Source organism: Athene noctua, chromosome 3 (assembly GCF_965140245.1).
Source record: "Athene noctua chromosome 3, bAthNoc1.hap1.1, whole genome shotgun sequence".
Lineage (NCBI taxonomy): Eukaryota > Metazoa > Chordata > Aves > Strigiformes > Strigidae > Athene > Athene noctua.
Window position 1 is genome coordinate 83,512,436 of NC_134039.1, and position 22,506 is coordinate 83,534,941.

Below are 22,506 nucleotides of genomic sequence, written 5' to 3' on the forward strand. Positions count from 1 at the left end.
TGGCAAGATTTATGAGCTCTATTTTGCAGACGGGAAAAGTGAGGCACAGAGCACACTGCAAGTAGGCGGCACTCACTACAGCAAAGCTTCGATCCTCCTGGTGCCCAGGTCCCTGCTAGGATTGAAACTCTACATTTGGACATTACTGTACATATATTGTTACCTTCTTTCCCAAATATGTTTTTCATATGCTTCCAAAATCACCACTTGTGTATTAAAAGGCTGTAAATACAATATTAAACATAACAAAATTTCACCTCCTTCCCCATCCCAATCACAAAACTCTAAAACACAATCTGGATTAGCATTTTTTGAGGTAAACAAATACAAGTGAATATCAACCGCCATCAACACACTCAGAGTCCTGAGAGAAGAATTACACTTCTCTGCAGGCTGCTTGCCTGGCAATGTATCACAAACACGTTCTACACTGAAAGATAAAAAGTCAATTAAAAGTTGTTTTTGAATCAAAATAGTTCCTCCAGAATGAAGCAGTGTGAGAAAACCCTTGGAATAGATGTGGTAATAAGAGTGTCTATAACTAAAGGCTACCACTCCCTTTAAAAAAACCACAGAATTAATGTAAACACTCTGTATCTGGTTGTGTCCAACCTAAATTCATCTTTTCAAATGCTAGCAGGAACTGTATTTCTTACAGAACCCCAGCGTATTTACAGCTGAACGCATGTATCAATACACCTCTTCGTAACAGTAGAGTGAGTGAAAACCCATTTTAATTATTACTCCAGGGCAATCACCTCATTCACAGCTACAGTTCCAAACCCAAACAGGATGAAAACGGAGTGCCGGCTTGCAGGCAAAGTGCAAATCCTACCAAGATTTTAAGTGTCGCGACAGGTCAGCTGGTTTATAATCGGCTCTAACTGGCATGAGCTGTAACACGCTACATCTGAAGCAAAATGAGGCTCCAAGGTGTGAAACGGTTTCCTATCTTTGGAAGTAATTTATTTCATTTCATTCTGATCCTTACGGCTGAAAGGCCCATTGACTGCTTCATATAAACACAGGGAAAAGACATGTGCACCGAAAGGAAATGGCTTTTCAAAAATAGGATATGAGCCACGGGGCTGAATGATTGCTATGGGTGATGAGCTCCAAAAAAATGCTGTATCAGTACTTTGAAAGGTCTAGTAAAACATCACAGCAATCTTGGCTTCTCAGAGGCACAGCTCCAAAGAAGCTGTTTCTCTGCCCAAAGGAAAAACATTTGAAAAGTCCTAACTCTCTTCTGAACCGATGACTCATTTTTAAGCAAGGAGCAGGAGCTAAAGGGGTCTTTGTACGTAGGTAAATGACACCATGAATTGCACTGACATAATCAAAACCAGTACAACTCACATGGATTATTATACTATTACCTATTAGTATTTATATTCCCATATTGATACAAATTTACCAACGCTATAAAGTTAAGTGGTGTAACTATTTTATTACTGAAAAATTTCACACCTGGACCTGAGATTGTTGCACCAGGAAAAACCAAAATATTCTAAGACATATTGGTAAGAGTGTCAAAAACACCCAGGGGAATGAGGAAGATTTCCATATGGTTTAGATTCTTCACAGATTAGAGGTGATTTTGAAAATTTTATTCCAACCCTGGAGGAGAATCAGTGTAATTTAAGCTCTGTAATGTAGCCTAATTCCCATATTACTTTGAGAAAGGGAAATTCAGTTTTTATCTCTTATGACCTGCCGAATATTTCATTCTGTGCAAACAAGTCATATTGGCAAATACAAGCTCCACGAATACACACTATGACCAACTTGCGCATTTGCAGAGTTCCAAAATGTATCAAACCTCCAGCAGAGCCCCTAAGCAATTTTGCAAGTGAAAAGACTTCAGTACTTAAACTTGAAATGAAAAAAAAATAAATATTTTCATGTGATAAATTGCCGGCGATGTGATATTCTCCTCTACCAAGGAAAATGAACTTTGAACACTTACTCCAAGGTATCGTCCATTTCTGTGGATACTGCCTGGTGGCACAACTTCCACGTAAGAGTGTTGACCTTAAATGGTGCCCATGACACTCAACAGCCCTTTCTCCACTTCATCACTATGGCAAAACCTCACAAACATCCTTTCTGGGCAAATGAGTCTAGCGATTTCACAGGCATCCTGTCACCTAATCCCATTCACAAGTTTATTGAGCTTCATCTTAAAACCAGTTAATCTTATAGTCCCCACCATTACCCTGTTCCAGGATCTCACTGCTCTGGTGGCACAGCAACCTCTTCTAATTTCCAGCCTCCATTCATAGCCAATTAAGTCCCATTTGCTTTTGTGCCAACATTGTTCTTTAGCTTAAATTGCTTTTTCCCTCCAAAATATTTACTTGCCTGAGGTATTTGTAGCCAGCAATCATATCCCCTCTTCACATGCCAGACTAAACACACGAAGTTGCTCTCCTCTCCTATTGTAACACAGGCCCCCCTATGCTCCCCTGAACAGTGCTCCAAGCCCTCCTCTGCACCTTCTCTTCCCAATTCATCCTTCCTGAACGCAAGCTGCCTTCAAGAAACGAATGTAACATTTCAGATGAAGTATCGATAGATTCTCATATGATGACCCAGACACTTGCACTATCTCGACTAAAAGTACCTCTTGCCATGCATCCTACAGTCACACTTGTATCACGTTGGCAACTCCATCATACTGCGATCAACTAACGATCCCTCACCTACTTAATGCACCTACCGTAGCCACACACCTACCGATCAGCTCTTTACTTCTGGCTGAAGTTGCTATTGGTGCACTTCAAATGCAAAACGATAACTGCAATTTTTCATTTACTGAATTAAATACCATTTTTTCTTTCTATTCAAGAGGATCCAGTTCTTTCTAGACAATCATCAGATCCTCATTTGTACTGACATGATCCTTCAACCTTACTGCCAACAAAAAGCATCAGTCTATCTCCTTCTGTGACAAAATTTTAAATGAAACTATTAAATCAAACCAGTCCTGAAATACATCCTTGAGCATGTTCACTAGTAACCTCCTGTCTGGTTAGATAAGCTCTCTTACAACTCTCAGTTGCTATCTTCCTTTAAGCTAGTTCCTTACTGCTAATCCTGTCTTTGTCAGCTTCACTATGAACGTCCTGTGTCATAGTATTAAATGTTTTCCTGAAATCCAGCTCAAATTTGCTATCTTTTATTCATCCAGAAGAGAGCATTCCTTCTTCCAATGGTAGGACAGATGTCAACTTTATTCCATCTATGCAGGTAAGAGTAGGGTGTCTCGCCTCTTCTCCATCACAGCTGAGACTTTCCCTTGGAGGGGAAGCGATTTGATCCTGCACCCAGTGACTGTTTCCCCAGTCCAGAAGAAATCAGTCTGCAGTGGGAGGTGGAGGCAGCTGCTCTCAGCATTGGTGGTGGAAACAAATAGCTGAGATGAATGGCAAAAAAATCAGCTGTTGCCAGCTGCATCTCTTGAAGGGACTGCCAACTCGACTAGGCTAACCTAGAAAATCAGTTCCTTTATCAAAGATTGATATCAAGCCTATTGGTATGGTTTACTTCTGTTTTGTGCTTTGTTCCATTACTCCCAAGCCTTTAATCGGCTCCTCCTTCAAAATTTATTTTACAGCTATGTGCACTGCTGTCACCAGGTGTCGAGATCAACTTCCCTTTCTTCCCTTCGTCAGCACTTCTATTTATGTTATTATTTATTTAAAACAGAATTAACAAACATTGCATTTTAAAATAAAAAGAAATGTATTAAAAATTACTTATCACTGAGTCTGCATATTCATGACCCAGTTCTTCTAGAACTTGGGAGAAAGATTACCCCATTCCCTGACTTCCCTATAGTTTGTTTCCCAGTTCATTATGGTAATTTCCACCACCATCAACCTACATCCATCTTGTCCTAGTGCTCAGTAAAGGAGAGAATGAACACAGGATCAGGGGGAAAGTATTCTTTCTGTTCTTGGATTATACCTATATTATCCTTGATCTTCTCCCTGTCATCATTTCCACGGTCCTCCGTCTTCCCTTCTTTTGCTGTTTGATCAATATCCTTCACAATGTTTAGTTCAGCTTGACTTCTGCCAAGCCTGACTTAACCTCTACAGTCTTTTGCCTTGAAGACATCATTTCTTGGCTAACAGTCCTTTTGTCCTAGAGGTACGATGCTTACTCCCAACATCCTTTTGGAAGGAGCTATTCATACAATTCACTCTGTACTCATTTTGCTACAAGTACCCCTTTCCCACAGGCAGAAACCACCACTTTTGAATCCATTAGGTCTTCCGTCCAGCTGACATTTCTACAAAACTCCTTTGGCTTGTGGACGTTTGCACTCTTGAAATTGAATTACAGGCTTTCTACTGTTTATTTTTCCATTACTTTAAGTGAAACAGAGTTCTGCCCCTGGCCTCCGCCCTCTGTATCTGTTACACCAGCGTATTTCTCCCAACAACCACAAACACCTTTCTGCCAATGACTCCTAAATCTCCCTCTCATTCTTTCTCACCGTTTCTGACTTACATCTCTGGATGGTTCATCGCCAGTCTGACAAAACAAAACTGAGCTGGTAGCGTGGCTTCTTGGTATCTTTCATCTTCTTTTCTCTCTTATCATCAACAACATGCTGCTCAGAGCTTCAATATGAAAACCACCTGGCATTATCCCCTTCTGCTGAGCTCTCAACAGCAAAACCAGAAGCTGGTAAAACATGTTTATGCCAATGAGCTCTTTGCAAACTTTCTCTTACGTGTTCCTTGCAAACTGCTCTTTATTTTCATTTGTTTTGGGAAATGGTATGGAATGTATGATCTAGAAGCTTGCCCATAAACCAGTCCTACATCTACCCTCTTTAATGGGGACTAGTGTAGAATATCAACTTTATTAACTACCAGAAAATTATGCCAGCATGGGTTTAGAAACATCTAAAACTGTAATTTCTAGCTTGTTACTGAGACATGTAAGAATCAAGCAAACATGCCAGTCCTGTACTTGGAGGCTCTCTACAGCTACAGATCAACTGATCACAGGACAACTTTACTAATTTCAGGTAGGACCATCTTTTTTCCTTTCTGTCTATGGATGGATACTTGGCCCTCCTGTCCACATCCATCTCCCAGCAACTATATTGTGAATCCTTGGGTCTATATAGTTTACTCACATTTGTTTAAAAACGTCAACAAAAGCGTGAATAAGTAAGAAGCACCTCTGTCAAAGACAAGGACAAATGAGTACCCTGCTCTTGAAGTCATCTTCTATGGAGGCAAAGTCTATTTTTTAAACAAATACCCATCTGCCTTTCTAATCTTTCACACATATTTGATTGGTTTCTGTTGTGCTTTATAAGGGCAGCTGCACATGCCCATTTACACAAGCAATTTGCTTATGTGTCTAAACCTGCCTGAAGTATTTTTTTTTTTTAATTGTGGTATACAGTATACAATTTTTTTTTTACTCTTGAGCAATAAGCAGCAAAATCAAAGAATCTCACAGTAGGTTGTTTTGCTTTCTAATGACTCAAACCTTTTTATGGATTCACTTTTGCAGTCATCACCCAACGTGGCCAGCAGCAAAATGAAAATAATTTGCCACAGCCTACCACCTACCATAAACAGGATGAATAATTAGTTGGGGTGGCTTCATTAATTTAAAAAAAAAAAAAAAAGAAGAAAAAAGCTAAGGACTACATCTGAAGTTGGAAATAACTCACACTCAAGGAAGAAAAAACTGTTCTAAATCACCTCTAGAAATATAAACAAAAATGATCATTCACTTGTTTTGGTAAAAGGGATATGGTATTTTTCAGGTTTTTTTTCATGTAAAAGCTGCAATCCTGCAGCAAGGGAGAGGCTGGGGAACCTCCACCTAAGTGAACAAGACTTTTGGATGGATACAAGACCACACATGGGGATTTTACTTCAGGATTGGGGCCAATATGTTATACTCAAAAAGAACAATCGGGAAAGGGATATGAATCATGCCCAAGACAATATCTTCATTAAAATACATTCAGCATTTAAAAAAAGCATTGAAAATCAGTCCTCCAGCTCTTATAATTTAAAAGACTACAAGAACAGAAAAATGAGAGTATGTATATATACAACACACAAATGTGCACAAAGATTTATGAAAGCTGTAAAGATCACTGGAATTCCTCAAGCACACCTCTGCAGCCTTGGAGAGGAGCAAGATCATTTTTCATTACTCTGCCGTCTCACTTAGGTGGTCTATTGATCATATCAAAAAGGATTTCACCATTACACACTCTTTTTCGTCTTACAGTAAAAGTTGGATTGACACCCCGAGCGTTAGTTCTGTTAACACACGGGGTTAACATGGTCTTTCTCTGATAAGTGCTACACTGTAAAATAATTGGGATACCCATTACTACTGCAATAAACACAGACTTTCACTGCCCGGACTCTGTTGTTTAATTTTCCCAAACAGTGGTTTACCCTTCTACATTTTTCTCCTTGAAGTATCACTTTTTCCCTCCTCTTTAATTCCACAGTAAGTTCTCCTCCAGAGCTTTCTGTTGAATAAGCAACGTCTCGCAGGGTAACCAACACCGCCCACAGCTGTGTCCCACAATAGCCCCATGCTGCTTGCATTACGTCTTTTGGAGGATTTGGTCACGGTGCCTTAACTGCTCCAAACACTGCTCTTATTCATAAAAACGTGCAGAAGGAGGGGCTTCCAGCAGGATTTCTTTACCTGTTTCCCCACCACAAAACAGTGAAATAAATGGAATGGGTCATGAGCTACTTGGCTGGTAATGCAAACCTACGGCTTGACAAGTCAATAAAAAGCCAATCCTTTCCTCCCCAGCCACACGTAGGGAGCCAAGGCTAGAGGCAAACAATTTGGATATGCCTACACAGGGAGGTTAATGAACCCCATTATTCAGCTATTGTGGGCAAACACTATGAAGAAAGTAATCTAAATTATCAAAGTCTCAGTAGCTCTCCACTAAATAGCACCCAAAGTTCAAAAGTTTCTTCACATGGTCTGATTTAGCTGTACAAGAAAAACCCTACTAAAAATGAAAGCTCCTGAATATCCACCAAACACAATACTGTAAAAAACCAGATGCATTCTTGGAAACTACATAGGGCAGAATTGTAGTTTAGTTGTAGCTAATAGCAAAGTCCTGTTTTAGAGATCTAGCTTTTTTTCCCAACTCCCAAGGAATTTGAGCAGTTTTAAAAAAAATACATATTCATGTTACAGCAGCAACTACAGGTCCCCAGTGAGCTCAGGGGAACACCAACACGGCCCTTGCCTAACTTCTTGTCTTCAACCAGGTCAATAAAAAGCGTATCAATGGATTTGCTAATACCTTCTTTTCTCCTCCCTTGGGGCCATTATCTTTTTTAAAGTCTGATTGTGTATGTGTGTGTGCATAGTTTTCCCAAGAAAATTCAATCTTTGGAGAGTTTGCAGCTCAACTCTTATGTAAATTAAGCTTGTTGCAGATAAAAGATCCATCATTTAGGCATCTGTTTTTTGGAGAACATTACCCTATAATAAACTTGGCAATATTCTGCATGCTGCAGGTTAGATAACAAAGTTTTACTGAATTTCAGAAACTATGAATAAAGAACTGTTTTACTGCAATTCTGTTGCCCAACTGTGGCTGCACTTAAAATAACAAACTCTTGAGTAACTAGCAGTGATGACCTAAATCATGTAAATTTATGAAAAATAAACTCCTCCAAGAGTCCAGCCGTGTTTCAGGTAGGGTTATAGCTTCAATGAGATATTCTCAAGCTGCATTTTCTTTCAGGATTCCATTTTTTCAGATCTACGCTATTTTGACAACTTCTAAAAATACGTGCTATGAGCACCTTATTGTGGTAGAAGTTCTTAGATGGATGATCATAGAAAACCAGAAAGCAACAAGACAGATTCCCTTGTGCTCTTAGTTCCAAAAGTATGCTTCTGGGTCACCAATATTACACAGAGAGGTCAGATCTACTGCTCACAAAATAATTTGGTCTATATTGCCACTTGGCTTTGAGATTCCCTACAGAGGATGTTGGCTAGCTATGCTGGTGGCTTTTGTCATGGGGATATCGTGCAGTGATCTTCCAAACGAATATAAGTTAGGCCTTGGACTGATAACATGCTACCAAATCATAAAAAGCTTTAGTGGAGTCAAATATCTGGATAACAGATTCTTAGGGGGTTATTTTACAGTCCACAGGTTATTTAGTACACATTTTTTATAGATACATACGCATACATATCTGAGCGTGTGTGTGATGTGTTTTGGAGAAAGTCACGTATCCACTCACTTTAAAAATATGTAAGACAAGGGACAATTTCATTAGAGCAGCAGGTCAGGTTTACAAGTTAAACACTGTTAAAAGAGTTGTCTTTCCCTTTCTCATGTCTGGTTTCCAGGTTTCCTGCTGATGGCAGAGCTATGATAGAATGAAATACAAGTCAGGAGCAAAAGTCTGAAATTCTAAAGTAAATTTGAAGACCTGATTTCACAAAAAATATATATCCTGCTTCTAAGTCACAGAAGCACTGAAACAGCAACCAGTGAGTGGTAGTCTGCTTTTTGGTCTTGTATTAGTGTCAGAAGCCGTGTGTTTTTTTCTTAAAAACTGCATTTAAATGTAGAATAAATTTATCCGAAGCATCAAAAATTACAGCACGTATTTTTGCTGAAGTTTATGCCAACCGTGGTAGCAGCTGGAATGTCAACACCTCATCAGTAGACATGCTTTTTAAAAACTTAGATGTATGAAAAATGTTTGTGCTTAGGAAAAATAACTAGACGAAAAGAAACCATGATGCAACTGAATAAAAGTATTAAATTCTGCTCATCATTTGCAGTTGATTTAAAATTCAGAAGTCTATACTAGCTGTGGTTTCTTGTTTTGTTTTGTTTTGTTTTTTTAAAAGATAGCATCTCTAGTTCCTTCCTATACTAACTCAGTTAGCAATCTACCTTGATAACACTGGAGTGGAAAAAAACCCCAGTGAAAAAGCCTTCCAACATATCATTCAAATCATATCTAAAAAGGTGGTCATAAATATTTTAGAACCCAAGCAAACCAATAAGAGCCAGGCCCATTAAGGATAAGATCTTTTACAACAAATTAAATAAAACAATTTATTGAAGCCTGGACTTGAGATAAACTAGATTTACTAGCTGACCTTTTATTCATTTAAAGAACAAAATTAGCTCTAATTGCATTAGAATGGAATCCAGTAAATTTCTTCTAATGTGGCATCCATGCAAGTATTGCTGTAATTGTTTACAACTAAGATGGAAATGCTTTGATTTTAATCTACTTTCTTTTTGTTTTACTGAGTAGTTAAAACACTTGCAAAAAAACCCCTAAAGTAGAACAGTTTTTCCAGTATTGGTTTATCCATCCTTCAGCAACAGCACATTTTCATGTCTATTAAGCTAATGTTATTAATAGCTGTCTCTTTTCAGCTGATGTGTGTTGTAAGAATATTTGCACACCAGACAAGCTCGAATGCAGATATCACTCTGAATCTCAGTGCAGTGTGTACTCGTATTCACAGAAACAAAAACGGAGACTGCTCTGCCTCTACCATCACTGCTTTGTATGTTGGTCCAAGCAGAGGAGCCAAGAAGGGAAATGACAGAGAACAAACTGTTCGCTATACTGCAAAGGCATTTTCCTCACCACCGCTGCACTATTTGAGTAAACCCGTGTTGCTGTAGTTGTGCTGTGTTTATGGTGTGATGTGAATCTCCATGTGAAGAACCATCAATCTGACACTTCAGACACCTGAAAGATTTCGTGGCCTCACCAAGATCTGTAAGTACTTCCATTAAAGACAATGTTTTATATGAAGTTCCCCCAGACAAACCAACCTCCAGTTGAACAGGTACTTAAGTACTTCCAAAAGCCTCCTAACAGCTCTTCACTCTAACAGAGGAGATTGAAATAACTCATTACTCCACCTAGTTTTTACTCATTAAAATCTGTGAATACCCAAAAACTTTTCTCATACCTTTCCATGGCTGTATTGGGTTTGCATGGCTTTGGTAGTGTGGGGTGGCTACTGGTGTGGCTTCTGTGAGCAGCTTCTAGAAGCTTCCCCCATGTCCAACAGAGACAATGCCAGCCAGCATGGAGACGGACCCACCGCTGGCCAAGGCTGAGCCCATCACGATGGTGGTGGCGCCTCTGGGATAACGTGTTTAAAAAGGGGAAAAAAACTGAGTAATTGCAGCCAGAGAGAGGAGTGAGAATATGTGAGCGAAAGAACCCTGCAGCCGCCAGGTGAGTGCAGCAGGAGGGGCAGGAGGTGCTCCAGGCCCGGAGCAGAGGTTCCCCCGCAGCCCGCGGGCAGCCCATGGGGAGGCAGCTGTGCCCTGCGCCCAGGGAGGGGAACGGAGGAGCAGATCTCCACCTGCAGCCCGGGGAGGGCCCCGCGCTGGAGCAGGGGGTGCCCGAAGGAGGCCGTGACTGTGGGAAGCCCACGCTGGAGCAGGCTCCTGGCAGCACCTGTGGCCCCGTGGGGAGAGGAGCCCACGCTGGAGCAGGTTTCTGGCAGGACTTGTGGCCCCACGGGGGACCCACGCTGGAGCAGCTGTGCCTGAAGGGCTGCACCCCCTGGCAGGGACCCACGCTGGGGCAGTTCGTGAAGAGCTGCAGCCCCCGGGAAGGACTCACGATGGAGAAGTTCATGGAGGACTGTCTGCTGGGGGGGGGACCCCAGGCTGGGGCAGGGCAGGAGTGTGAGGAGTCCTCCCCTGAGGAGGAAGGAGCAGCAGAAACAACTTGAGATGAACTGACCACAGCCCCCATTCCCCGTCCCCCTGTGCCACTGGGGAGGAAGAAGGTAGAGAATTCAGGAGTGAAGTTGACCCCGGGAAGAGGGAGAGGTGGGAAGGGGGAAGATGTTTTAAGATCTGGTTTTATTTCTCATTATCCTACTCTGATTTAATTGGTAATAAATTAAACTAATTTCCTCAAGTCAAGTCTGTTTTGCTCATTATGAGTGAATTGCTGAGTGATCTCCCTGTCTTTATCTCAACCCATCAAGCCTCTCAGTACATTTTTCTCTCCCCTGTCCAGCTGAGGAGGGGAGTGATAGAACAGCTTTGGTGGGCACCTGGCATCCAGCCAGGGTCAACCCACCACGATGGCAATTCACGGTATTCTCAAATAATCCCATGTTAGTAAACTCCAGAGCCATGCTAATCGAAACGCATTTCTATATGATAATTACCAGTTATTCAGAACTTCATTACCAACACAGACGAAACATAAGTTTAAGCTTTCCTTACCATAATACATCGACAAAAACTTTTGTTTCTGCCTGTTACGAGCTACTTAAAGGACTGCGGATCCTACTTTAGTCTTTTCAACTAATAACTTTAAATAGAGGTCACAGACTTCAGAGGTCCAAGCCACACACAGAGCTATATAATGCTTTGTCTCAGAGCCACACCGGTCCTTTTCATAATGATCACAACATGTGAAAATTAAAATATGCTCTGAGTTCAGGCTGAATATTAATTGTTGAGGTTGAAAGCAAAAGTATTATTTAGAGCAGGACAGCTCCACTGCGAGCCCTGCTGCATCAGGCAACGGATCGACATGCAACATGAAACAGTTCCCAGAGTCACGTGGTGCAAACTGTATTTACTTGTGTAATGGCAAATTTCTGCCTGGATTTTGCCTTGGAGAACTGTGATAAATCCTAAAAGCTGTCACAAAGTTCCGTAAGTTCTTGTTTGCCATCAACCAGAAGGTGCAACTGGGTGATACAGCCATTACACTGGGACAACTTTCACGTGGCAGTATGGTGAGCAGTGAGGAGATATTTAAGGTAGAAAAGGGAGACCAGTAAAGCAATCTCAAGGACAAGTGTCATGTGGAGAAGATGAAGTTCCCCTCCAAACACAAGTACAGATGCTGTAGCGCAACCACTTTTTAGCATTTCCTACCAGTTGCCTCCAGGACTCCCCTGCCTCTGATGATCTCAGCCTTGGTGTTCAGTTCTCCCCTCATTTGTCTAGAAACTTTGAGCTAAGTCAGTTTTGTGAATCTCCCATCCTGGAGTTGAGGTTTAAAGTCTAGGCTCTGCCATGCTAAGGATCACAACACCTGAGGTCCTCAGTTGGAGGTCAAGGTGCCACTAAAGGTGCACATAGGAAATGGGGATAGAATTGAGTTCCCCAAAAGGCCGTGAAACAAGATGTTAGTATCCCTGACGCACTATGGGCTAGCAGGGTTAATGATGATCATATAAACACAGGATGGTTTGGGTTGGAAGGGACCTTAAAGATCATCTAGTCCCAACCCCCCTGCCCTGGGCAGGGCCACCTTCCACTAGCCCAGGTTGCCCAAAGCCCCGTCCAACCTGGCCTTGAACCCTTCCAGGGAGGGGGCAGCCACAGCTTCTCTGGGCAACCTGTGCCAGGGCCTCACCCCCCTCACAGGGAAGAATTTCCTCCTTATAGCAATCTAAATCTACCCTCTTTCAGTTTAAAACCATTACCCCTCATTCTGTCCCTACAATCCCAGATCAAGAGTCCCTCCCCATCTTTCCTGTAGCCCCTTTCAGTACTGGAAGGTGCTATAAGGTCTCCCCAGAGCCTTCTCTTCTCCAGCTGAACCCCCCAACTCTCTCAGCCTGTCCTCATAGGGGAATGCTCCAGCCCCCTGATCATCTTCGTGGCCTCCTCTGGACTCACTCAAGCAGGTCCATGTCTTTCTTACCCTGGTAAGTGTAAAGTGTACCCATACCACTGGTAAGCAATGAAGTACCCAGACAACTTGTAGCCAGCAGATGGAATCTGAAGTCCCTCCTCAAATTGTGTGTGGGTATGAGAAAGTCTAGGATGAGATAAGATGGGAAGCAAAGTCAACTCTTCAGTGATAAAATGTGGCCTCAGAACTTTAATGTAGAAGTTCTGCCTTGAAAATATGACAATTTTCCCCATATAAATACCTATACTATTTTTAAAAAAGAGGAGTTTAGAAGTATCTGTCGCTCCTCAAGGAGGAAAATAAATTTGTGGGCTTTAAAGGGACAGTCTGTTCACCCATGCACATTCAAATCTGCACAGCAGGACAGACAACTGTTCTGAGAAAGCAGGAGCTTTTGTACAGCAATCTGAGGCACGGAAATTTTAGATTACACTCAAATATTGTGAAAGGAAGGAAGCAGAAACTGTTGAAAAGCAGGAAAAAGCCCTGATACTTGGGGTGGGGGGTGTCCCATGGAAACCACAAAATGACTGAAGTCCCATAGCAACTTCAAACCAGTAAAACTCACAGTTGCCTACGAGACAGAGTGGGACAGCATAGAAAAACAGAATAATCATCAAAGAGGCTATTTAACTTATAAAGCAGAAAAATTAGTGATTAGGAAATTTAGTTCAGAATGGCTATAAAAGAAAAACAACTCCATTAGCAATATTTAATGGGACGGATGGAAAGAAAAAAATCTGTTTGGTGCTCATGTTTACCATCAGACATGAAAGTGTGCTCTGCACCATTTAAAACATGAAAAACCTGACTAAAAGAAACCCTCCACATACAACACAGAACCAGCCTAAAAAGCCCAGTGACGCATGGTTTCCCCAGCTTCCCCAGCCACCTGTTTATGCTGTATGATCTCAGGTTAGGGATCATCCTATTTACACTCATACAGTACAAAGTAACTATTATTTGTACAACAGCACCCAATAATTAGGGAGCTAATGAACCATCATTTGAAATGCATTAGGTACACTCATGAATAATCATCAACAGTTATAATAAAACAGACACGTATAAAGGAATTTCAACTGTTATGTTTTAAAGCATAAAACAACTGTTAGTTGAAGAGCGTTACGAAACTTAGCTGTAGGTTACGCTAGGGATAACTAGGGAAACCTCACTAAATATCTCTGGAGGCGTCATAAGAGTCTAGATGGATTCTTGTAATCCATGTCCTTGAAAGGCATGGAGTGAGAAACACAGCAGAATTAATAGAAGATGACGGGTCCCACTTGGAGGGTAGAAAGAAAAGGGTAAAATGTCCAAAAGGTTTCTATTGGTAAGCATTGATTTTTCATTAGAAAGGTCAAAAGACGTCATAGCTGTATGCAAGTCATTCACCGCTAATTTTTAAGCGTTTCCCACTAAAAATAAGAGCCACCATACACCTTGCAGATGGGTTTATTAGTACTTACATCTTGTCTTGGCCTGCACCCACTCTTAATGTCAGCCGAGGAATAACCGGTGATGGAGCTGGAACAACTGGTTCCACCTTTATCTGTACAAGGGAACACAATCATCGATCAAAGACTGCCAGCAGACTCCCAAAATATATTAATTACATGAAGGCATCGATGGGGTTAACCAAACAGAGTATATTGGCTTAATGAGACAGACCTATGACAGACTGATGACTGCTCTATCACGCTTTGTGCCGTGGCATGGATGGTCAGAGTTTGCTGGGAGCTCCCAGCCATAGCAAATCACAAACATGAATTCTAGACTAAAAAATAAACTTGAAATTTCACTGCATTTGTACCTGCTCATATACTCTGTTAACAAGTCTTCCCAATTAAAGTGTTTTTCTAGAGACACAAAATCCCCCAGCATGTTTCTAAACAATGACATGCAATGCTTTGATCTCAGTACTCAAACTTAATAGGTGTTTGCACTTTTTTTGGGGGGGGATTTAAATTCAATTATTTCCCAGGTTCATCACATCACATGTACTGTGACCCTCCTGCATCAAAATTAAGACACAGAGGAAGCAAATAAACCCCAAGCACCAACATTTTAATACTTTATGAAAATGCTTATATAGGTAAACAGAAAATGCTTACAGGTAAACAGAACCATTGCTTTTTAATGCAATTAGGCTGAGGTTTCTAACGGCTATTTTTCAAATGGTCTGGTTTCCAACCTCAGTTTCTGGTGGAGTTTAGACCACTTGAATATGTCCTTAAACTCTGAACCAGTATCTGCCAAAATTACCAACTCCCACTGAGCTACTGCTTTGCAAAACCTGTACAGAATCATCTCTGATTTTACAGTTGGTGACACTGTAATGATTCTCCACACGTAAGTTGCTCAACTTATATCCATATATATGAGAAGCGTATATACATTATATATGTATATATATGTAGAAAGAGAGGGAGATTGGTCTCGTTTTGAGCATATGCATCATCATATTTAATAAAATAACCACTTAGCTGAATCTGGTCCAGAAATGTAAAGAGACAAAAATAGTATGCATCCACTAAATGGAAACCCAAGCAACTCTCAGTGGGAGAAATCTGTTTTTAAAAGCTTTCATAAGGAAAGGGAGGGCAAACAATCAATTCAAAGCGCAGAAAGCAGGGCAGGAGACAGCAGGCCAGAGTGGGAGGACTCCATCAGGACTTACACTGAGGAACGACAATGACAAAGTCCCGTGCCACGCACCTTGTCCAAAGAATCAGAGCTGCTCATTAGGAGATGTCTACCCCAGAGAGAGGGCTGCAGCCTGAGGAGTGTTTCTGTTTTGACACAGTTAACCATGCTTTTCAACAAAGCTCTCTATGGATACGTGTTAGCCTACTTCACAGGCTTCTCTCTACGCTTTTGTTTATATAGTATGATTTTTTGTTATGTCATTCCCCTGGAGTGTTGCAAGAGCTTTTTTCCTCTGGAGCTCCTAATGCCTGCAACAGTTTCACCGCCACTTTCCACAGGTAAGTCTCTTAACTGCTTTCCAGCATCTTAACCTGGAGCATCATCCACTGGACAGAGACATGGAATTGAACCCTGGGTACAGGAGGCTCAGGCACCTGGCTTTGCACAGACTATCTTACCTCTTTTCCTGCAGGTTTCTCCTCCTCCTGTAGTGCCTGCTTTGAATACAAAACTTCCTAGGACAAGCACTGCTGCTCAGCTTCCAGCACGCAGCACAGAAAGACACCCATTTCATCTGTCTTTTGTGTAAAGGTCCTTTGTACTATTACTTGTATACCTCCAAGATGTTCTAAACAATGGTGGCGTGGGCTCACGTGGCAGAAGAAAAGCACACAAAACACTTCTTTATGCTCAGATATCAACATCGCAGTCCACTGTGAGAGGAAAACTGGCTTCCATGACAATCCTAAATCTTACTCTTTGATACATGAGGAGAGGAAGCATCTTTCTACAACAGGGGTTTGTGTGTAGGGTCTGCACAACTGGAGCAGAGGGAAAATTAAAGAGCGTTCACAGTTAGATCCTGGATATCCTGGTCTTCCTCTACATCGATGATAGGATTTTGATTCACAAATAAGGGCAGTTTACTTTGGGGCAGCTCTGGCCAACCCTGCCCTGATGCAAGGACGGCTCCATTTCTCATGAAAGCAGTTCCTCAACTGCTTTAGTTTCCAGATCAGCATATTAAGGTTAGCTGAAACTGGGTCAGCAGCTGCTTCGTGAGCTGCTCAGTCACTCCTACAGCACGCCCGGTAATCTCCACAGTAGAAGTGGGGTGTAACTGCTTCAGCTGTTTGCTTTTAATTTGGTGGTGTATGCAAGGCAGCGCCCCAGCTCACCGTCTCCTTTTCTGGCTCCAAGGGCAGCACCCCAACGCTTACTGCAGAGCACAGAGCTGCAGGCAAGCCCTGCACAAAAGCTTTTCTTCCTCGGTGCCACCACCAAACACTCCCAGCATGCAGCCTTCAGCTTCTGCTTTCTACCATTTAGCAGAGTATCGGTTGCAGTTCTGTGTCTTCCAGCAGCTCGGGGCAAAATTATGGGGAAAAACTGGATAAAAGGCTTCAACTCCCCAACAGGATGGGATGCACGCTTAAGTAATAACTGTAATACTCAAAAATGGAAACACTACCACTGAGTGGTTCTTTTACTTAAGCATAGCAATATTAGAAACCGAAATCTGGTATTTTCTACTGGCTATCAAGAGCTGAAACCGCAGGTAGCCCATGAACACGTCTTTCAGGTTGCGCTTACGCCTCCAAAGGGGATGTGCTGTGGAAGGTTCAGTGTCCAAGCAGTTAACTCGATCATTTGCTCTTACAGCACAACTGCTGGCTAAACAAGTCATTGTGTGATCTAAAAGCTAAATTAAGGAAACGTGTACTTTTAGGGGTTAAAACGAAAGAGCAGCATTCTGGAGTAATACTGGGAATTGGGGCCAGCAGAAGAGCATTTACAGTGGATTACTAAGCTTCCCAAATCACCAAAGAGGTAAAGTCCAGCAATATAAGACTCCTTTGTAGCTAACTAAAAATACATTGTCAGTGGATTTGTCCAGTTTTATGTATAAGCAATACTTCTTTCACCTGAACTAATACTAGTAGTCATATAAGCCCCTTATTGCCATGTGCTGCATTTTTTTTGCTAATCTTCAAGGATTTAGCTTCTTTGCCACATACCTCAGGGCACCAACTGATAAAGCTCTAACTCTCTATTTTTCCAGGACACCAGCAGTGCGGCCTTGCAAAAAATGAAAATCGCTCAAGAGATTTAAAGGGGAAATTTATTTTTAAAATCCTGACTTGCAGCAAAGAGGTGGATTTAAAAAAAGCTTATCTATCAAGAATCAGTTTAAATTTTAATTCTATCTGGGGACCCTTTCATGCATTCTAGCTTTAAAGTTTATCTTTTGACAGGGACTTTTTGCCAAGGTAATGGGCAGCTTTGTCAATTTAATTTGTCCAAGTTTTTATTACTATTGAACTACTTTTCCTAACATATATATGTTCACTCTATACCAAGCTTTACCAGTTTGTATTTGTTTGTGTATCTGTTATATTGCTTTAAAGCAAACTAGATATAGATTTGCAGAGGAAATGCAAAATCGAATGTATGAAAAACAAGCAACTCGTCTCTATTTTATATGCACACATATTTAACTTAAAAAGAAATCTCTGCAGAAATTCTCAGTGAAATGCTGACAAAACATCTCAACCATGAGGGGCAGGCAGACAAAATGGGGAATCCGTGAAAGTGTTGCTGCAGCCTAAAACCTGGACATTAAATTAACATGGACAACTGGACCACCGCCCTCTCAATCACCGACTCATCCACAGCAAACAAATGTTAATTCTCCAGATCACCCAGATTCTGCACTGAAACTCCACCTGTCAACTTAAAAAATATGTCAGGTTTTGAAATCAGCAGTTTGATTCAAGTCCAGTATGTAGCACAACAGGGTATGGTGGGAAAAAAAAGGGAAGTGAGGAATGTCCCAAATCTGAACCTGTTCAAACTGAGTCTTACACTCAAAGCAGGATATGAAGAGCATCTTCCAGACGTTATATAGTGCTTTCTAATGCTAAGGACAGAGGTTTATGAAATCCTGTATCCAAGGTTATCAGTATGAAGCCAATCTCTTCTTTCTTCTTCTTACATTAACAATTTAACATGTATTATAAGGTGAAATGACAAAAAAAGTAGAGCAAACCCTGAATTAGGGGAGATCCCATTTCTAATGGGATTTCAAATCTGATAACATGCAAAAATGTTGGTTTAATTTCTTAAATATTAAATATATTCTCAAGATTAGGTGATATTGGAAAGAAGAAATTATCCTTGGCTGATGTAAATCTCTGAGAGTTACAGGAGTGGAAGGAGAAAAACTCACTTGAAAACTAGCTCTCCTCTCTCTCAAGCGTAAGACCCAAAACGAAAGGTGACGTTTGAACATTTAGGCCATGATTTGGAAACACTTTTCTTACTTCAAACAAACTGGAACAACAAGGGGGTGGTCTTGCTAAGAAAGGATTCAGCAGCTCGTCTGAACAACTGAGATAACTGGTTAACTTGTTTATTTGAAGGCAGCCTGCTCCTCATTTCTGTCCACCGGGTCATTTACAGGCTTCTACAAGTGGTGAAAGAGTAGACTTCTAGAAATTAAATCTAAAGTTTATATAGAAGGTATACGGTTGCTGGCCCTACTAGTGGAAATATACAGAACAAAATCTGTGCATTGCAACACTACATACATGTGTTGTGTGTGTGCTGTTGTTGAGACTGAGCCCCAGCTTTTCAAAGAGAAAAGTGAGTTGAGGAAAACCAGCAGGACACTCTCACATTTCAAATTCACAGAACTGAGCTTCCATTGTTTTGTCTTCCAGAGAGGTGGGACAATCCCTGAAACTTGCCTGACGTCTTCCTTGGAGCTGTTATTTTTAAAAATACTAAAGCTCATCTCAAAGCTCTTAAACAACGCTCAGCAGCAAATATAGGAATCCATTTGCATTTCTCAAGCAAGTATTGCCATTTCAACTCATCTAAACAGCTTACCTTTTCATGTTTGTGTTTCTCTTTTTCTTTTTCTTTCTTTTCTCTTTCTTTCCTCTCCCTTTCCTTCTCCTTCTTTTCCTTTTCTTTGTCCTTCTCCCTTTCTTTCTTTTTCTTCTTCTCTTTTTTGTCTTTTTTCTTTTCTTTTGGTTTCTCTTTGTCCTCAAACAGTTTTTCAGGAAGCATTGGAGACAAGGAAGGTAACACAGTGGGAAGCCTCATGGCAGTTGGTGTGCTGAACAAGGGCAAAGACATTTCTTTGGGAGGTAACACAAGAGGTGTTGATGGAGTCTTTACCTTTTCTTCCTTAACCTTATCTTTAAGTTTTTCTTTGTCCTTCTTGTCCTTGTCTTTTTTGCCTTTCTCTTTCTCTTTCTTTTTATCTTTATGTTTTTCTCTCTCTTTCTTGGTATTGCCATCTTTCAACTTCACTTTTGTGTCAGCATCATCAAAGTCCTTTAGTTTGAATTTATAAGGATCAAGATCATCATCTTTGAGTAGTTCCTTCCACTGAAACTTTGCCTCCTTGTTTCCTTCCTTGTCTTTATCCTTCTCCTTGTTCTTTTCCTTCTCTTTATTTTTCTCCTTGTTTTTCTCTTTATCTTTTTCCTTTTGTTTTTCTTTCTTCTTCATTTTTGTCTTCAGCTCTTTTTTCAATTTCTTTTTCACTTCTACCGATGAAGCCAACTTGGTTTTCTCCTCGTAGACTTTGAGAAGAGGTTCTGGCGTGGGTGGTGAAGCAGAAGGAGAGGAGAAATAAGTGAAGTTGGTAGGTGGATTAGAAGGTGTCCCCATGTTTGCCTTTCGGATGACCTCATCAATTGAGTCATCCATCGTCCATGAAATGTCTGAACTTGAGGTCCCACCTGAGGGAGGTATTGGCGTTGCTCCTGCCTTATTAGCATTATTGGCAGAAACAGAAGGTTTAGGGGTTGTAGTCTCTGAAATAGAAAGTCTTTTAGGACTGGTAAAAATTTCCCCTTCTGATTCAGAACCAGAGGAAAACTCAAAGGGATCTGGTTCTCGTTCTGCACATGCACGAGCAATGACAGCATCGATTGAATCATCAATTGTCTTGTCCATTACTGGTACTTTCTTAGTCTGGTTTTCAATATTTGGCTTGGTGACAGGCTCAGGTGATGTCTGTTCTTGTTTTACTTGAATGTTTTCCTTTCCTATCTTGTCACTTAGTGCAGCCAGAGGGGTTCTACACGGTGTTTCAAGCTTGACAGGTGGTTGGGGAACATGAGCAGGAACCTTTGGACTTTTAGGGCTTTTTGGGCTCTTGGCGCGACCCGGTGACTTTTTTTCTTTGGATCCAGTTTTTGGTGAACGTATGGGACTTCCAGTTACCACTGGCGAGGGTGTAGTTTTAGGTGATTTTGTCTTTTGTCCTGGAGAACTTGTTTTGGACTTTGTTTTGGGTACAAACGGCTTTGCCTCTAAAGTTTTGGGGGTTGGCACTTGTGATTTTGCAATGGGAGCCAACATCGGTGGTTCTGGTGAAGGAGGGGCTAAGTCTGTACTGTCCTGAACGTGAACTGGAGAAAGCATTGGCGGTACTTTTTGAGTATTTATTGAACTAAGAGGCTCACGTGGCTCCAAAGCTCCATCCAAGGAGTCCCCTTTAGAAACAGATAGTTTTGGTCGTTTCACAGGTGGAAATTCCTCAGTATCAGGACTTTCTAATGGTCTCTTGCTCAAGTAGTTCTCATCATTAATTGCCTCATCCTCTTCCATATCTCCCTCTTCTTCCAGTGGCACCTGCATGGCCTCTGCAGATGTACCGCCATCGGTAGGCACCTGTTCCTCTTCTTCTTCTGTAACAAAGAACATTTTAAAAAGGCATTAGGATAATTAAAATGTGTTTTACAGAACCAAACAAGCATCAGAGCAAATGTTCATATGCATCTCAGCCCATAAGAGATAACTGGCCACTTAACAGCTTCTTGCTGATCTACTTGGAAGGAAAGTGTGGCATCTCCTCCGCCTTGCATCAGTCACCATCATAACTGGCAGATGCCCTCATCGCAGTGTAACATCAAACCTATGAGCAAAGGATATGAGGGTAGAGCTCACCAATGATAGTAGACCTTGTGGAGCAGGTCCAGAGTGTCAGTTCTACCTAAAAACATCCTGATTATTTCTCACTGCAGTTGTTGGGATTACAATAACACAAACCTGCTTCATTCATTAAATGAAGGCAGAGAGGTCGAACAGTTTTTTGATGTATCAAAGCGGACTGCAAAGCATACACTGAAGTAAAATTCACTGCAATTAGCTGTCTTGCTTATAGATCACACAATTCTGACTGCAGATTAACTACTAAGAAAATGCCTTCCTAAACCTGCCGCACCTTCCCGAAGCAGCACGGTCTGAAGGCTAAAGCAGAGGACTAAGCCCCATTCAACCTGCCAGGTTCTGCCTTTGATATCATCTTAAGAGCTTGCTGCACATGGACGTTATCTGTTATGATTATATGGGAACACCCCAGCACCGTGTGTGTGTTGGTTTGGATCAGGAGCACGCCTTTGAAATGCATCTCCCCATCACCCCCGCTTATTGTTGTTTTGTCTGCATCATGGAGCAATCCTGGAGTGCATATGCTGGCTCCTTGCTGTAGTGAAATCAAAACGAAAGATATGTTGCCAAGAGGAATACACCTAACATGCTCCAGTCGCAAGTGGGCATTCAGGTTGTAAGACCAAAAAAACCAGCTTCTGAAAATAAGATAAACTGGAAACATTTAGAGTGTGGACATCAGGCACCAATTGTTTCAAGTCAGCGTGGACACCACCCGTGTGATTGCTTTGGTTTTGTTTAATAGCTTTTTTTTTTTTTTTTTTCCTACATATAACACCATCTTCAGTCCTACACATGTGACATTATGGTGCAGAGAAAGGAGAAAATTCACTGGAGATCTCCCAGCAAATCCAGGCAGGTTTGAGAACAGAACCTCTGATCTCCCCAACCACAGCCAAGCACTTTATCCTCTTGGATACACTTTCTCACTTTAAAAATAGAATTATCCAAGCAGGAAAAAGGATTCTTAGTCCGGAATAAGAACGAGCACACTGGTGTTAACCTGACACATTTATATTTGCTGTAATTACGTCATTACACCAATGCTGGTTCATGTTCCTGTGTAGACAAAATCACTTCACCCGGTGTCTCTGTTTACCCACCTGCAAAAACTCATGACATTTTGTCTAGCAGGGTTTCTGCAGAAAGATATCATGTGCCCTAAGATCCTCAC

The 22,506-nt window shown here is 41.4% G+C and overlaps 1 protein-coding gene across 2 annotated transcripts in view; it reads right to left on the reverse strand.

Moving 5' to 3' along the window:
- Positions 1 to 22,506, reverse strand: part of TAF3 (TATA-box binding protein associated factor 3) — a 125,423-nt gene that overhangs the window by 9,949 nt on the left and 92,968 nt on the right. For both annotated transcript variants that reach the window (XM_074903515.1, XM_074903516.1), the window contains 2 exons: positions 19,254 to 21,070; positions 14,183 to 14,265 (listed from right to left, as the gene is read on the reverse strand). In XM_074903515.1, coding sequence (XP_074759616.1) covers positions 14,183 to 14,265; positions 19,254 to 21,070 — 1,900 coding nt within the window. The remainder of the gene's footprint in view (positions 1 to 14,182; positions 14,266 to 19,253; positions 21,071 to 22,506) is intronic.